The sequence below is a fragment of the Theropithecus gelada genome, chromosome 8 (assembly GCF_003255815.1).
Source record: "Theropithecus gelada isolate Dixy chromosome 8, Tgel_1.0, whole genome shotgun sequence".
NCBI lineage: Eukaryota > Metazoa > Chordata > Mammalia > Primates > Cercopithecidae > Theropithecus > Theropithecus gelada.
The window spans coordinates 121,138,185-121,157,042 of NC_037676.1; the positions used below are offsets into that span (position 1 = coordinate 121,138,185).

An 18,858-nucleotide genomic window follows, 5' to 3' on the forward strand; every position below is an offset into this window, starting at 1 on the left:
TATACTACTCTTCCAATTATTTTTTTTTTCTTAAACTTAATAGTGCTAGTTTCTCTTATTTACTACCAAAATACTTTACATAGCTTGGTGTCTCAGGGTTAGTGGCAGCAGTTATAAGTGGCTTGCACTATCTGTAATCTAAGGCTGACTTCAGAAGTTCTCCAGTTTTAGTGTAATACGAATTACTCTGGAACTTGTTAAAAATGCAAGTTTCTGTTCTCATTGCCAGAGGTTTTCAACAAATTAGTCCAGGAATCTGCATGTTAAACACTTCCCAGATGTTCCTGGTGATAACAGGGATATTATGAAAGCTCAGACCCATTAATGTCCCATTCAAATAAAAGCAATAGAAAAAGCAATAAAAAATAATTTGAAAACTTTAATAATGTCATTTATATAGTTATAAAACCAAAAAATCTTTTAAATAAGGTACATTCAATTTCTCAGAGCATCTAATATTCAGATAATTTATATTTCATACGTTTTTCCAACATTGAACAATTGACTAAATAATGCATTTTCTATAAAATGATATTACAGCTTATACAGATAAAATTATAAAAATACTCCACACAGAAAAAAATGGCAGTACCTATTAGAAAAATGCTACAAACTTTCCATTAAAAATATATTTTTATCTCTTTCATTTGTCATAATAAACAGAATATAATTTTTTCTAAAATTAAGTCATATCATTTCTTTATAGGATGATATGTACAAATCTTATATCTGAATGAATATAAATAGCAATACTGTAATAGTGTTACAGATATATTAGTAACTTTTACAGAAAAAAATATGGCTTTCTAATAAAAGCCTCTAGCATAGCTGAACTCTCAAAGCTATTTAAGTTAGACATTCCCATATTTAGTAAGGCACAATGGAGTCTAATTTTTTTTTTTTAATTTCCAGTTAAATTACTGCAAGCAGTAATAAGGCAAAATATAGTCAGTAGATAACGGACCAGATCTGACAGTTAGATAAACCATTTGGGGTTTATTGGAGGAGATGTTAGTTCTTTCTCCACATCATAGTTTCTTTTAGTACCCTGTGGCAAAATTAGTCATTGGTAATGAGAAAGATATCACCGAACGCCTCAAATGCCTGAGAAACAGTTTACTCATCCATGGGATCTGGCCAATTGTGAGGAAACAGCTCAATGGCCATTTCCAGTTATAAGCAGCTTATTTTTACTGATTGGACCTGGTTCCCTATCATTTCTAAAAATAACTTCTGATACAATTTGTACATTGTGAAGCTGTGAAGGAACCGGATGGTCTTCTTCAGGCTCTGAGTGACAGTTTTGGGAAAGTGGTACGTCTTCGAGTGCTTTAGTGCGTGCATTAGGCCCTTCAAGGTGTCTTGGTCGCCATTTTTTATTCTCCATAAGCTGAGCAGCTTCAGGATCTGGTCACTGGGTTTGCATGCTTTTGTTGTTTTCTCGATGTCTTCTGCTCCCACTTTCTTTCCAGGTAAGCTTTCCATCAAGCTACGAAGCTGCTCAAAGGTGAGGTTAGCATGTCCAATGTGCCGCTGCACACTGTTTTCACAGAGGTCAATATCTGCATAAAGCAAAAGCCCAAAGAAGTATTCACATCATTTATATTCATCCAATACCATCATAAAACCAGCCTGAGGCAAAAGGTTCTCACAGAATTTCATAATTATATTTTAATGATAACCTTTTCTTTTTTTGAGGGGGGGTTAAGTGACACCATTTATTTCTAAGAACTGAGATAAATATTTTTTGTTATAATAGGATAATATGCTATATATTCTTGGCATCCAATGAAACTTTGGAAGAAGCCCCTGAGTTTGAAAATTAACAGTAGAAAATAAGATACATCACTCTCAGTTTTCTAAGAAAAAGTTTGAGAAATTAAAACCATAACATTTCAGAAAAAAAGGAAAGTATTCAAGTTAGCTGCTTTGTAATATAAAGTTTCATTCGTAGGAGCTAGTTAATAAGTTCATTGCTCTAACTAGTCTTTAAAGAATACACATAGCACCAGAGGACTACCTCCATGAGGAGGATATCTGAAAACCCAAAGACATGAGGTCAAGGAACTAAAGGAGACACACAGCCTAGAGAATATTTCAGTAATAAGCTAGGGTACAAACCTAAGAGGGAGGAAATATTTCTATTAATGACATGAGTCATTTAGTATCTGTGAGCCCTAAGGCAAATCAGTTCATCTTTCTGCGTTAAAATATCCTCATTTATAACACAGGGAATTTGGTTGCTTCCAATTCTAACAGTCTCTGATTTTCTCTTTTCTTTTGGCTTCAGGGCTAATTATACGTTCAAAGAATACTTTTGGTTTGCCTAAAACAGAATAAAGGTTTACTCTTTGCATGAACAAAAGCATTCAGCTCTCAAAGATGTTGGTCTCATAAAATCTGTTTCCTCGGATTCAGACACTTGAAGTTTTTTAGGGTAATGCAAGACTATACAGTCACTTAACTACTGGTGAGGACCAGAATGAATTTCTCATTGACCCTGTCTGCATTATGGAAACCCTCCCTCCTTTTTCTTCTAACATGTCCTCCCAATGCTTACTGAAGTTAGAACTCCTTCCATCATGTGTCCTAAAACTTACAGTCCACACTGGATGAAACTGCTTTTCTTCAGATTCTTTCCCACTTCTCTCCCTATCTCTCTTTATTTCTCTCTCTCACCATTTCTAATGGAGAATCTTTATATAAACCTATAACATGTGAGAATGTTTTGCTTTAGCGTTTTCCTACAAGAGTCTCCTTTTTCAGACTTTATCTCATTAATTCTCATAACATACGCTATTAAAATAATTTTAATACAGGCCATATCATGAGGATTAATAAGAGGATATTTGTAAGCTACCTAGAGCCTACCTGGAGAAAATTACCAAGTAAATACGACAGAGCTTCTTGGTAGAGATGCAATGTAAGATTCAAAGTTGTTATAGAGCTTCTCCTTGGTAGTCTAGAGGGACTGCTTACAGAAGAGTTAAGGGATCTGAAAGCAGATTCCCTGAGATATGGTCCTGCCTTCAAATGCATTTCTCTTCTCTTAGAGTGTTCAACATACTTTACAAGGAAACTGAGGAGCAGGGGTGAGAACAAAACCTTGTATAACTATTTTTGGAATCACATCTACATTATCAGTTGGTGGAAACTTTTTCAGATTGATCTTTATATTTTAGATTATCATACCTTGGATGATCTTCTTGACTATATCTTGGTCTTTGTTTTGATGTTTCCATAACTTCAGCAGCTGGAAAGTCTGTTCCTGTGAGCTGTGTCGCCGTTTTATCCTCTCTACACTCTCTGCATTTACTTTGGTGCCAGGCAAATTGTCTACCAAGACACTAAGCCAGTTAGGTGTAAACTTTGTAGGAACAGCAAACCTGAAGAATGCCTCCTCACACAGGGTAACATCTAAAGAAAGGTTAGAAAACCAAGAAGATTTACTCAACAATTGGATTTCTGAAAGTCTATTCAATACCAACAAAAACAAAAAACCAACACAATTGAATTTTCCAAGATAAAATATGCTAAAATGCAAAGTTTGAATAAATCAAGCTTTTGTTGGCTGGTCTTAGTGGCAGAGACCAGCTAAGCTTATGTGCCTTCTAATGTTCTTTCTTGGGCATTGTTTTCAAGAGAAAGTTTAGTAAATGTCTAATTAGAATGACATATTGCTGTAAATAAGTAACAGCCAAAAATTCTTATAAAGAATACAAATATTAACATTCTGTTAAAGGTTTACCTACTACCCACGGGGAACTTCACGATTAATGTCAAAACAAATATTATCACTGACTTAAAGGAATTTGAACAGTAATTTGGAATAATACTATGTTATTTTATGCCCACATCTAGACATATAGTTTACCTTTGGAAATAAGGCAAGAGATAGATACAGATATATAAGTAGACATTACATAGGAAAATAACCAAACATAAAACTATGTTATTTACATAGGCATTACAAAGGCCAGAGCATCTGGGTAGAGTAAGTATATCCCGGAAAACGGGAGTAATGAGGGTTTGTTTTTGGATTCATCAGACCTGGCTTTGAATACTAGTTCTGCCGTTCCACTACCTATATTCATCTGAAGCAACTTCCACAGTGTTTTTGTAAATATTAAAGCCTCTATAGCACAGTACCACATAGTAAGTGTGCAATACATGAAAAAAGTAAAATTAAAAATGAATTAAATTAAAGAGAATGTTAAAATTTAATCACTCCTTTTAATACCCCTTCCTTTTTTTTTTTTTTTTTTTTTTTTTTTTTTTTTTTTTTAGATAAGAAAACAGGCTAAATGGCTTGTGTATGATTTCAATTACACAATGAAAAAATGTTGGAACTAGGTTAGAATCTCATATATATATATCAATTCACGTTTCTATGCTTCATAAACTTCTTTGTAGTACAAAAATCTGTTTGGGCAGAGTCAAGCTGGTTTATACCATTGCTTAATTAAACACAAAAAAGCAAATAATCTTTACTGTGATGCGTCTTTGAGTGAAGGTCTGAGATTAGTCTAGCAGTGGGAGTGACAAGGTGAACACATACACTAGCCTGATGAATTGTCATCACTACCGTGGAATGCATTCAAATAACCTGAGCTTAATACTAGTGACCTGTACCCAGTGAAGAGCTTAACACAACCAGAGTATCTTGGAACTTCCATGCAATAGATACACTAATACCATAGGTAACAAAGCCAAGTACACATTTCTAATTTATCTTTTTTTTTTTTTTTTTTTTTTGAGATGAAATCTCACTCTGTTGCCCAGACTGGAGTGCAATGGTACAATCTCAGCTCACTGCAACCTCCACTTCCTGGGTTCAAGCGATTCTACTGCCTCAGCCCCGAGTAGCTGGTACTACAGGTGCCTACCATCATGCCAAGCTAATTTTTGTATTTTTTGTAGAGATGGAGTTTTACCATGTTGGTCAGGCTGGTCTTGAACTCCTGACCTCAAGTGATCTGCCCACCTCGGCCCCCAAAAGTGTTGGGATTACAGGCATGAGCCACCACGCCTGGCCTAATTTCTCATCATTTTTATATCACTTTGCTTCTTAGTTGCCAATTTATACTTTAGCTAATCATACAGACAATCTCGAAAGTAATAACATATAACTTGAATTCTATAATTTGGACTCGACTCTCCTAATTCCATCTCAGTGGCAAACTTGACACTGCCCATCACTCATGGGTATGGGTAAGATTTGATTTCAGTGTGAAAGGAGAGAAAGTCAAGCTTTGAGGTGTTATCTGAGAGAAGATGACTTTTTGAGAGATTCCGAGTTGTAGCTTTAGCAGTGATCCACCAAGAATAGCCTTAGCTGGTTAAGGTTCAAGAAAGGGAAAACGTGAGTTTGACCAAGAATGTGGCCGGAGGCCTTGTGTTCAATTCAGAGAGAAATGATACTATAAAATCGTACTAAGACATATTTTGGAGTGTAATTACCTATTCCACACTTTTGAGTTGATTCACTGTTTCCAGAACATATATTGTCGTGCGTTGCATTTCCTTTCTGAGTTAGCAGGAGACCAAAGACACTGCAATTTGTGTGTTTTCTACAGGGTGCTTTAGATGACGTCTCATTTGAGAAGAATCCATCTGGACATCTTTTGCAAACTGTATTTCGCTCTGGGGTTCCTACAGAAAATACCAAGCAATTTAGTACCTTCTCCTCAAATCCTTTCCCAGCAGATGCCCTCTTAACACAGTTTTGGAAAGACTTTTCACTTGGTTTTTACTGCTACTATTATGTTGCACAAAACTCTAGACATTTTCATTTTTCACTTCATTAGACAGAGAACAAAACTTCCACCGTCATCCCCTTTAGCAGTTTCTTCTCCTTGTAATACAAATGCAAGTCAGTTTTCTCGTTACCTACAAAACGCTCATGAAATGTTAGAGGAAAGGAAAGAAGGGTAGGGTGTTCATTAGTCCAGCCTCTGCTGAGTGGCAGTAAGGGCTTGTTGTCAGCCATATTATTCATACAATTATTCCTAGAAAATCATCAAGATAACTGCTGTGTGTCTGCTGTAATATCATTCTTCGAAATTAGTACCCATTGAATGCTGCATCATTAAATTCCAATCAGTTCCTACTGAAGTTCTTTCTTTTCTGAATCCTAATTGTGAAGCAACTCATAAGTATGCTAACCTTGAGAAGTAAAAATTTACAACATTATAATAAACTTTTGAAGGTGGCAATAAAGTTGGCCGCTGACTCAAAAGCGTAAGCCTGCAGTTAAGTTACATAGTAAACGGAAGATGATATACTATTTGCTTAAACTGTTTAAAAGAGCAGAGTCATTAAAAATTCAGGAAGGGTGACTGCAAGGGCATTTTACTTCATGATGGAAAGATATTTGATAAATTTGAAGAAATCATTGGCAGAAAAACTTGAACCAGTCAACAACTAAAGATGCTATTAAAAATAAATGCCTTCAAGCACTTGAGTCTATTACACATGGCTAGATCATACATTCCAGTGTATCTGAACATGAAAATATCTCCATCTAGTGTAAGCTAGTTGAACAGATTTAGACTTCAATATTCAAATGTAGATTTTACAGGCCAATTCTGGCTTATGCAAGATAACAAATATGAAAGAGACAAAGCTTACAGAAAGTTATTAAACTTCATTTATAAAAAATGTCAACCTCCTACCTCATTGTATCTTTTACCAAAACCTGAAAATAAAAAGGGGGCAAAATGAATTGGTTCTAGTTTCATCTCCTGTCTCTTACCTTTCTACATGATTCATTGACCTGTAAAAATGACAAAGGGCTGGCAGAAAAAAAGAACAGGAGGGGAAACCACAGCCTAAAACCTTCACATATTAAATGTTATTTCCAGCGTTACACTGACATTATCTTAGGAACCATGTTACAAAGCAAAGAGAAGTTTTTTGTTTGTGTGTTTGTTTTTAGTACTTTCCTGCTACATCCTACTCCTTAAATGGGATCCAACTCTACACCGAATTCTACAATATCATAAGCAGAGGTATTTGGGCAGGGATTCCATGGTGTTCTTTCATTGTTAATTTACTGAAAATAGGTGACTTGGACACCTGGACCCCGGTCTCCCTTTGTTGACTGCCATATGTTCTGCATGAAGAAGAATCTTTTTTGGGTGGAAAGGGAGGGGGGACTGCAGTGGGGACAGAATCTTATCTGTCACCCAGACTGGAGTGTAGTAGTGGGATCTCAGCTCACCACAACCTCCGCCCCCAGGGTTCTAAGCAATTCTCCTATCTCAGCCTCCTGAATAGCTAGGATTACAGGCGTGCACCACCACGCCCGGCTAATTTTTGTATTTTTAGTAGAGACAGGGTTTCATCATGTTGGTCAGGCTGGTCTTGAACTCCTGAGCTCAGGTGATCCGCCTGCCTTGGCCTCTCAAAGTGTTTAGATTACAGGTGTGAGCCACTGTGCCGAGCCTAAGAATCTTGTCATTCTTGAGACACGTACCTGTCGTGCATCCTAATGAAAAGTTCATATGTGTCAGATATTTCTTTTAGGTAAGTTAGCTTTTAAACTTATTTAACAAAAAGAATCTAAGAATGACAGAACTAATGTTTCATAATATATTCAGAAGCTTTATCTAATGACCTTCCTGAACATGACTTCCCTCTTTTTAACTGATGGTACTTTTTATGAAAAAGATCTATCCATCTAAGTAATGATTTTACCTTATTACTATCAGTGGAAATATAAAAATTATAACCTGGCAGGCAAAATGTGAAATTATAATGATGGGAAATTTGGCTTTACAGTTTAGAATTCGCCATGGTTGCTATAAGTAATTCCACAGGAATTAACAGAATGAAGTAAATAAAATATGGAGAGGAGACAATCTGATTTCAAAACAGCAACAGCAACAACAAAACGGTTATTAAATACTTTTTAGAGTAACACCGCATAGTCTTTCCTTCTCTTTGGGCTGGAAACCTCTTATTTCCCAAGAGGAACCACTGTGTGGGTTTTTAGGGAGGGAGAGGTAAATAAATCCCACTGTGGTGCCAGTGTACACAGAGTCAAATGTGTACTTTTGTTCTGAGTCTTCTGGTTGCCTGCTTGCTTCATTCTACAAACAGATTTTCATACTTATTTAAGAAAGATCCTTGTTATTTCCATTATTTTTCAAAATTTTCTAGTTTCCAAGCTGCATAGCCCACATTTAATTTTTCTACATATACAACTTACTGAATGAATTACATGGATTTGCTTTTATCGGATGGGATTCCACACCCCCACGACACACATACGATGTAGCTTAGCTTTTGAGTCCCAAAGTACCATCCAATAAAAAGTAGGAAATAACACCAGTTTCTCCCTCAAATACTCATACCAAGAGGAATTTTAAGAGACTCTGATGCAATTTGCATCTTCTGTGATTAATTTTATAAGATTCACTATTTGAGAAACTGAATAGATTTTGATTTTTGAATATGTTTCATTTGTATGCCTTTAAACCTAAAATATTGGTCATCTAATAATTTAGACTTTGTATATCACAAGTTTTGAGAGTTAAAATAGTTACAAATACTTAGCATTGATGACCCTGTTCTCAACCAGGAGCGATTTTGCCACCTGACAACATTTGACAATGTCTGAAGACATTTTTGGTTGTCGCATGGGGGAAAGATGACTGTTACTGGTATCTAGTGGCTAAAGTCCAGGGATGCTGCTAAAATTCTACAATGCACAGGACAGCTGTCCACAAAAGGGAGCCCAGCCCAGGAATCCAGATATTTCTTAAAATATCAGTAGGGCTGAAGTTGAGAAACACTGCTTCAAATTGAGTCATCAGAATCTATACTGATTAGTTCCTCCATCTAAGTAAGTGGATACTCTTAATTTTCTCAAGCTATGAAAAGTTATAGACTGCACTGAAGCTTCACAAATGTGGTAAAAAAAAAATGTAGGTTACTGGTTTAAAAGATTCAATACACATGAGCTCTAACCTATGCTGTTCAAGATGCAAAAGAGAAAGCATTTTGTTTATAGACAAGTGCTTGCTCCTGGCTTGACAATCTGTTTTGTCTAAGATAAAGAATAAGCTCATTGAAGAGATGCTGCTATAGTCTTTATCCTCCCAGACACTCAGCTCCCATGCTAAAGGAAGAACTAGCCTTGTTTTTAATAATGAAATGCAATTCCCCTCACCATTCTCATTTTTTACATAATTAATTATAACTGCTTATTGTTAGCACTCCGGAGTATCATTAATATCAGCATAATTACTCTCTTGGTATAAATTAACATTTCTGATGTTTGTCAAAAAGCACTGCAGTTTGAAGGTGTCCATGCTGAAGTGAAACACAGAGGTATAGATCAACTATCAGCAGTGCAACTCGAGTTGGTTTCTTCAAAAAACAAACAAACAATCCATCACGCATCTCATGAGAGAACAATTTGCTGCATTTGAGATTTGTCACTAAATTACCCTGTAGTGGCAAAGTATTCCTCTGAGCAATGGTCCTTTGGAAGCAGTCCAGACATATAGTACCTACCTGGCAGGTTCCATTACCTTTGCAATTTGCTATCCTAGAATGTCATCAGAAGAAAAGTGTTCTCCTAAACTGTCACAATTATCTGACTTTGCACGATCCTAATTAATTGTGCTGCACATTGACACGTACCAGCTTGCACCACTCCAAATCCAGGAGGGCAGCTCCTATGTTTCAAGCAGAACTCTATCTCAAGGTAGCGCCCTTCCTTGCATTCGCACACACGGTTGTGGGTGCGATTGCACTCCTGCTTGACGTACTGCAGCTCCTTGCACACGGGGCTGCAGTATAGACACTCATCACTGGTGTGCCAGCTGTCTGTGTAGTAGTGGTCGGGGCAAGGGGCACACACGGTCTTCCACTTCGCTGTACAGTGTTGTTTTAGGTAGGTACCAGGAGGACATTTGTCACATAACAGCTGATGAGAGGTTTCTTGATCATAATGAAGGTACTTTGGAGGAAATGTTTCCTGGGTGGTCCACTTAATGGAGATGTCCAGAAACTAGAAGGAGAAAGGAACACAGTGGCATCTTAGCATGAAAATAGCATTGTTCTTATGTGCAATAGTATCATTTAACTCAAAAACTCCTGTATTACCTTAAGCCTAATGAGATTTACCACAAAGTAAGCTTAGAAGCCATAATTTTTTGCCTCCAGGAGCTTAATCTCAAAGACCAGGAATGCAGATAGCAGTGCTATCTGCTGGATTTTACATATTAAGTAAAATCCAGGCTCAAAGACGACTGGAGTAGAAAGCCCATCAAAATAGAACTATAACACTTAGATGCACTGCTGAATTACCATGTGACCCGAAAGACACTGTCTTCTTGGGTTTCAGGATTATCTCTAGGTGAGTGAGTTGGATTAACTGGTTGTTCTCAGAACAGCTACACCAAAATCACCTGTTAAAAATGTAGATTCCTGGGATTCATATCCTTAAGTATTCTTATTCCACTGATGTGGGATTGGGCCTGGGGATTTAAAACACCTGCAGTGCTTCTGACGCCTGGGATGCATACTAAAAATTTATCTTTTCATTTATTCATTTGACAAATAATTACTGAGTCCTTCGTATGTGCCAGGCTTTGTTCTGGGCACTTGGGATACAACTCTGAATAAAAGAGGCAAGAAATCCTGACCTTATGGAGTTAATCCAATTAGAGGAGTAAAAATAATACTTTATACTAAATTATGCAAGTATTGTTTTAAAAAAAAAAAGGAGAGAGAGAGTAGGTAAAGAAGCCTGGAAACATGGAGGGGAAAATAGGGAGATTAATATTTCTAAGTAGGGTGTTTGTATTGGGGACTAAAGGATACCTCTTTCAGAAAGGATACCTCTTTCAATTTTCCTATTCTAAGACTTTTTGATTCCAAGAAAATACGGAAGAGTCGGTGATATGTGAAGGTACATGATTACAACAGTCATTCCTGTCATCATTCATGCAACACATATGTTGAATGCCTTCTAGGTGTCAAGCACCAGGAATATGCTGGTGAGTCAGATATGACCCCCGTTCCCATAAGCTTGCAATTCATGGAAAAGTTTCCTCGAATGTAAGGTTGATATTTTCTCTAAACATCATATTGATCAGCAGTCTTGACTCTCATAGGTGAATGACATCTAAAAAAATATTAAGCAAATTAAACAACCACATCTCTTCAGGTGTACTGGGATAAATTTCAGGGAGCAGGCAGGGTTCAGAAGTTTCCATACATAATGGCAGGAAGAGGCCTGTGCAGTAGGGGAAAGAGGATTTCATGGACAAGGGTGCCACTCGGAAGGACAGTTTCAACTGGGTATTCTATCTTGTATTTTAGATCCCCAAAGGTCTTCCAGGGAGCACTGAAGTAGTTCTTCACACTAATTACAGGAATCACACGCTCAGAAGAAACTGTGTTATTTGTGTGTAGGGGGTGGTTTGTTTGTTTTTGGTACAGGGATCAACACTGACTATTTTCAGGCTTTGGGGAGGTGGTAAACCAAACAATAATTTTTTCCAAACTCTCTTTGCAGAATTCAGGAAATCTCACAGGAACCCCCTGACCTGGAAAAAGCATGCCAAGCTAGGGAAACAGCACACCCTTTTGAATTAGGGGTGGCAAAGATAAAGAATGGCCCTTTTCATAAGCATTTGAACATTTTAACTAAAGGAACTTCATTCACTTCTTAGGGAAACATGGCAAGTGTTTGGGCTGATTTGACCTAATATGAGTTGATAAACCAGAAGAGAAGAATGAAACATCCCATCCAGAGTCATTGACCTCTTTACAGAGACAATTTTCAAAGAGAGAGGGTGCTATAATGTAAGGAACTCCCAACCAACAATAAGCAAAATTCAGTGCAAGCTCAGAGGTGCTTCAGTGGTCTTTCCGGACACTCCCTTGACCTGAGAGTTTCTAGTGAAAGCATCTTCTTGAATTTTCCTGGGGCTTTTAATTGTCTCAGGTGGAGTGGGTTGACACTAGGTTAAAGAAATGGACCAGTAGTGAGTGGCAGCTCTGGTTTGTTCTGAATCTTTCAGAAATAGATGGAACTTATTTCTTCATTCAATACACATTTATTGAGCATTCACTATGTACCAGGCATCATGGAGGGAACTCAGCATGTGGCAAGAATAAAACACAAATGGCCCTTGCCTTCAAGTGCACAGTTGAGTGAGCATGCAGACAATAATAAGAAATAATTACAGCAAATAATTACAAATAATGATCAAAGTAATGCAAGAAAGCAAGATGACATGTCTGACTTTCTTGCTAGTTTGTCATTTGAATATATACTGGGACATCTTTCAGGGCTCCTATGATATAATTAATCCTATAATATATTGGAGAATTATATATGATATATAATTCAGGGCTCCTATTGTATAAGCAATTCTCAATATTATAAAATGAGATTTCCTGATTCAACTTGCAAAAACATGTGCAAGTAACGAGAAATACTATTTTCTCTTGCTGTTCACATTCAGTTTCCTGGAAAGCCACTTTTGAGAGTTGTGTTTGCTTTCAAGAGGCCTGGCATAGAGATCCGGAGGGATTCCTTTATCTTGAGTGCCACTGCTAAGTGAGTCACATCCTGGTAGGTAGGAGTCCTAAAGGTTTTCCCCAGCAGAACTTCTCACTGGTTTCCCTTTCACATTTCAACATGGTTCAGGTGTGCCCATTTGTTCATCAACACACGGACTCTCCTCCCTTGCCAAAAAATGAGAACAGGATGGGAAAACTCTACAGATGGTGCTTGTGATCTTCATTAGAAAAAGCCATATAAATACAGATATGACCAAGAACACTGATGCAATTTATATTTTTCTAGGTATTTGGACATGATATTGTTGGTTTCTAAAAACCATACTTCAGAAATGTGTTGCTCTTTCTTAAAGATACAGGGACGTTGAGGTGAAGGGAACCCACAGAGAAAATGAAAAAATAAGGTCAACTTAAGAATTAGAGAGTATGTTAATGAAGGTAATGTCTCCAAGGCTATCACGTGGAATAATCATACACAGTTTTAAAACTCGGAAAGCCTTGAGAAATTACAAACTTGTTTTCAGCAAGGTCAATTGGGCCTCTGTGTTTTTGTTGAAGATTTTTCCACTTTGGTAAAAAGACAGGCTCTGTGTGGCCAAAATTGGATGTTTAGGTCTCAATCTTTGGTTAGCCCCAATTCCCACACAGAATTTCTGGACTCAGTTACTGGACAGAGGATGGGCAAGATTAATAGAGCTCTTCATCTCAGTCCTTTCTCTCGGTTTCTTCTGCTTATTTCCTGGAAAAGCAATGAAAAAGATGCCACGGGACAGATCACCTTAACATTGGATACAGCCCCTTTGCCACTTGATAATATTTAAAACCTAATAAGACCTTAAAAATTCATTTCTGTGTAAAATGCAGACCCCTGATGACCATCTGCCCAAGCTGGGACACATGCATAGGAGTGTCTGCTGAAGCGTGAGGTGCTGTCTATAGAAGCTACTCCGAGATGGCGCCACTGCACTCCAGCCTGGCGACAGAGCGAGACTCTGTCTCAAAACCAAAACAAAACAAAACAAAAAGCTACTCTATTTTTTGTGTGTTTCATGCTTGACTTTTAAAAAAGAAATGATTTTTTTTCTGTGTTCTTTCTTTCATCCTCCTCCCATTCCCTGGCTACCCATCCTTTGGTATAGACCACTTATGCTTGAAGAGAACCTGAAAGTCTTCTAATCTAGTGCTTCTCATCAGTCCAGAATTTCTTCCTGAAGCCTCCATTCCTTTTTTTGAAAGGACAGTTAAGGTTCCATCTCAGCTAGCTTTGTCCCTCTCCTTGCCTTCCATTTTTAGTGTTGAGCAATGTTAAAGAATTTTCCATTTTAAGCTTAAGCATCTTTTCTCACATATCAAATGCTAGCAGACGATGGTAGTGGGTGAAGATGGTGGGTGAATTGAATTAGCTGTTCTCTAATGCCTTTTCTAGCTCTATCATTGTATTATCCTTTGGTTTCATAGTTTAATTACCCAGTAAACTTGGAAAAAAATGTGTTGCTCTAATCCCCTTCATACTTCTTGTTCCACCTGTTTTATTTGTGAAACCCCTCTTCATAGCAGAACTCTTTACCAATCTCCCCTTCTCAGATTCCCCCATGCCTTCCATTCCCCCTGTAAAATCACCAGATTTCCCAGCTTATCAGTTGTGCCTTTCCTGTAGCAAGCCAGCTCATGTTTGATCCTACCAGTGGAGTTGTATGCTTAACAAAAGTCAGTTCTGAATCTGTTTATGCTAGTTGTAACTATAATTAGGAAATTCAATTAAATTTTATGTAAACCAACAAACATAAATGTGAAAAACATTTTTCTATGAAAAGTAAATGGAATGCTTTGGAATGACTTGAGAAAAATGAAGCCTTTCCCTTACCCTCAAAATAAAACACACAAAAAACAACCTACTGCAGAATTTGGAATAGGTGAGATAACTGTTAAGACAGGGAAAACACCTAGAAGGATCATTTAATCGATTAGTTTCATAAATAGCTTTAAGTTCCAAAGCTGAATGAATGGGTAATACTTACATAAGGGGGTTTTGTAAGAAAGGCAGCATGAGACTTAGCAAACACCGTCTCTAAGAAGGAGGTTAGTTGTATCTCAAAATACAGAGGAATGAATGTTTATTTAAATGTTTTAAGTCAAAATAAAATATTTAAGATGTATGTATATAATTTTTATTAAATGCTCTGATTTTGCAATTAATCATATTTAAGAAGTAGGAAAGTATCATAATGGTATATGCAAGAAGAAAAAAATAAGTATTTTGAACATGGAATTTTATTTTGTCTATATCAATTTTATTTTATTTTTATTGAGATGGAGTCTCGCTATGTTGCCCAGACTGGTCTTGAACTCCTGGGCTCAAGCAATCTGCCTGCTTCAGCCTTCCAAAGTGCTGAGATTATAGGTGTGAGCCACCATGCCTGGCCTGTTTTGTCTGTTTCATTCAAGCATACATGTATTAAAGCAACTCTGTGTCAGACAGTGGAAGAATAAACAATGTATATAATATTTTGGTTTGTACCTACTTAGAATGTTTAATCATTGTTGTTATTAAGTCTTCACCAACTATAAAAATGAGTCAGGGTAATTAACTTGCTTCACATCATAGTAATTAGTGCAGGCAGAATTCAAACTTAGAGCATGTGTCATATAAAATGAATTTTTTGGTCAAATCCTTTAACATTTACCAAATGCTTTCCCTTACACTATTCCCTTCATACATAGTCCAAAAGTAAGCCCTAAAGTGCTTAGTTTTCATTCAGTCTCAAGGGCATAGAGTTAGAAGATCACCAATGTTAGGACATCAATCACAACCTTCCTGAAGTCCAGATAAACTGACCTTGACTTTTCTTTGTGCTAAGACTAGCTCTTGTCCAAAGCTACTGAGTTGAAAATTTCTCAGATCACAATTGATTTGACTAGAGAATTCTACTGGTGTATGCGTCTTCCTAAAAAAACAAAAGAATACACTTGGTCCAGCAAGTTTATTTTTGTATTATGCAGTGTAGCCAATCCCATACTACTGGGCTTGCTCTCTGTATACAGAACCATGAGTGACACAGTGGGTTTCCATTTAGGGAAATTCATTAAAAGAAGCCCACACAAAGTCTGAAATAACCAGTTGGTTTGGGAGTTCCTTTTGTGATCCCTCGTCATGATCTTTGCCACAAAGAACTATTTGAGGACTACCCAGAGTTAGCTAAACTTCTGGTCAGTTTGAAAACCATGTCAGTTTACAGTTCATCTTAACCAAGAAAGGAAACATCCAGGATATATACTATGGTGAATTTACTAAAGATCTCTTGTAGTATAAGTCATGAAAGTTATCAAAAACCATCTTCCTGTGAATGTCAGTTTATTTGATTTTTTATAGTCTTATATTACAACTCCTCTCCCCTTTTCCTCCATTCCTCAAATAATTAATTTATTCATTCAACAAACACTTATTGAAACAATTGCTATATTCTGAGAATATGGCTAAGTGGAGTTGAATAAGTTAATGTTAGCATGCATCCAAAAGCCCATTCTGATGTAAAATAAAAATCACTGCAAAACAATTGGAGGGATAAAAGGGGAGAAAGAAGAGCAAGAAAAGACTCAATAGAGAAAGAGGTTGGAAACTGTAAGGGGTACTGGTAATGGAGAAGGAGAGGAAGGAATAGGTATGACATGTTGCCTGGTCACATTGGGAGGGGGTGGTGCTAAGAAGCAATTGAAGAGCACATCCATGAATTCTAGCCAGTAGGTATGTGGTGTTGCCATTAATTACTGGCAGCAGGAAGAGCCAACAATTATGGAGAAAGAGAATGAATTTGATTTGGAACATCTTATCTGCCTTCTATAGGAGACTCAAGTGATGATGTCTGGTAGACAATTAGAAGTATGTATTGGGAACTCAGGACAGAAAAGCAGCTGAAGACACAGCTTTCATGGTTATGAGCACATAAATTGCTCTAGAAGCAGAGAGACTGGAGTGACATTACCCAAGGAAATTGTGTACAAGCCAAAAAGGACAAAAGTGTTAACCCTTGAGACTTACAAACATTTGGTGAGGTAGGATGAAAAAGGGAAGGATTAAAAAAAAAGCACAGAGAATTTTAAAAAGGGTGCTAAATCTATATACACTATGGAATACTATGCAGCCATAAAAAAGGATAAGTTCATGTCCTTTGCAGGGACATGGATGAAGCTGGAAACCATCATTTTCAGCAAACTATCACAAGGACAGAAAACCAAACACCGCATGTTCTTACTCACAGGTGGGAATTAAACAATGAGATCACTTGGACACAGGGCGGGAAACATCACACACCAGGGCCTGTTGGGGGCTGGGGGGCTGGGGGAGGGATAGCATTAGGAGAAATACCTAATGTAAATGAGTTGATGGGTGCAGCAAATCAACATGGCACATGTATACCTATGTAAAAAACCTGCATGTTGTACACATGCACCCTAGATCTTAAAGTATTAAAGAAAAAAAGAAGGTGCTAAGTGGGTAAGTTCTGAAAAAGTGCACAGCTTGGTTATTTGATCAATCAATTAACAAAAGCACTTTCAGCTGGGAACCTGCATTTAGAATCTGCATACCATAATTCCAAATTGAGCTCCACCACTACTTAGTAACTATGATCTCACCTCTACAATAAAAATAAGCCTTATTTTTACCTACCTCAGTACAATTGTTATATTTCAAATCAACGAAGGGACACAAACTTGGTAAGAAATATGGGTCAGACTATCATGAGACATTATTACACATACTAATTACACAGGAGGTAGGAAGTAGAAGACATTTCAAATCAGACTCATTTCTGGAGACATTTTGAAGATTCTCGTTCTGTATGAAGTAATACACCTAAATTGTGCCATAAGTTCATTATCTACCCTGTTCTTGTCTCCAGAAAAAAAGCACCTTGGATTTGTTGATAAAATTAGTTTCAGTATCTTCCCAATTGGCATCATTTTCTTGGTGTAAAACAAATGATTCAAGGCAGTTCCATGACTTTGTTTAGAAAACTCAGCTAGAAAATAATTTGTCTCCGTATTTCTTAAATGCTTAGCATGGTGTCTTACAAATGGCAAGTATTCAATATATCTAACTTTTTTCAAATCAATAGACATATTGATTATCTACTATGTGTCATTAGGATCATTGGAATTCTACAGATGCCAATATTCACCATGTAAAGGATACATTCGCAAGGATAAGCACAAAGCCTGCAATTTTCTCATCTGTAAAATGATAGTGATGACCGAAAGTGCCTAAAGGAAGAGATTTTTTTAAAGCATCTTTCATCTCACATGGTGTCTTGTATGTACTGTTCCATTTGTTCTTAACTTCCATTTTAAAGGTAAATGTGTGAAAAGGGCAGACAACTCATGGGAGAGGTTTATCTACTGCTGCCAGTTCCCCACCTGAGAGTCTACCACTGCTTAATAGTTTTCACAATAGCCAGTTGTTTGGCCAAGGATTATGTCTCTAGGTAAGGCAGGAAGGGCAAATGAATTAAATCTGTTCATGTATACAGACCTGATTTGCTTCCAACTGCTTTCCTAGGTGAACAGGGGAAAAGAAACACAAACAATTATGATTTATTAGATGAGTCACTGGGCCAGATTCCACACGATTTTGCTTCCCTTGAGGCTGAAGAACTGTCTTCAGGTAAAATTTAACTTTCAGTGTAATTTTTGTTCCCTTCAGAAGTCTCCTTTAGTTGTCTGAAGGCTTTTAAATTAATTAGCAATACCTTGTTTGTGTTTGGAATCAATCATAATTGTTAGGTTGAATTTGCTTATGATTTTTTTTGCTTCTTCAGGGGAATGTTATAGACAATATTTAACAGATTAACAAATGAAGGCAAACAAACAAAAAACAACAACAAAAAATCTGAGAAAAGAGAACTTGTAATGCAGGGATATGCTTAAAACTTTCCCAAGAAGATATACAGAAATCGCACATATTTTATCTCATAGATCTTAATATTTCTTCGTTTGGGCTTCTGTTAATCATCAGATTTGAGAATTGGCATCAAGTTTGTAAAGCCAATTCAACAGCAGGGATGGCCAAATTTTTCATTGTAATTATCTCATTCAGGCCCACCTGACAAGCACAAGGGTAGCACCACTACCTCGGGGTCTTCCAGCTACAATCCCTGGCATTCTGGCTCAGAACTGGAAAAATATTTTTATATGTTGATATTTTTGAGCATCAATTTTTAAGTTCCATTTTATTTCTACAGTTGCTTTTCTTTGAAGATAATGCATTGCTCACATTACCTTATGAATCCCTTTTGGTTTTTAATGACCTATATTAAA

General features: G+C 37.0%; 1 protein-coding gene across 1 annotated transcript in view; it reads right to left on the reverse strand.

Moving 5' to 3' along the window:
• Window positions 1-359: 359 nt before the first annotated feature.
• Window positions 360-18,858, reverse strand: part of TNFRSF11B (TNF receptor superfamily member 11b) — a 28,399-nt gene continuing 9,900 nt past the window's right edge. Inside the window, exons 2-5 of the mRNA XM_025395301.1 lie at window positions 9,652-10,021; window positions 5,461-5,652; window positions 3,193-3,417; window positions 360-1,562 (exon numbers count right to left, since the gene is read on the reverse strand). Coding sequence (XP_025251086.1) covers window positions 1,174-1,562; window positions 3,193-3,417; window positions 5,461-5,652; window positions 9,652-10,021 — 1,176 coding nt within the window. The 3' untranslated portion in view covers window positions 360-1,173. The remainder of the gene's footprint in view (window positions 1,563-3,192; window positions 3,418-5,460; window positions 5,653-9,651; window positions 10,022-18,858) is intronic.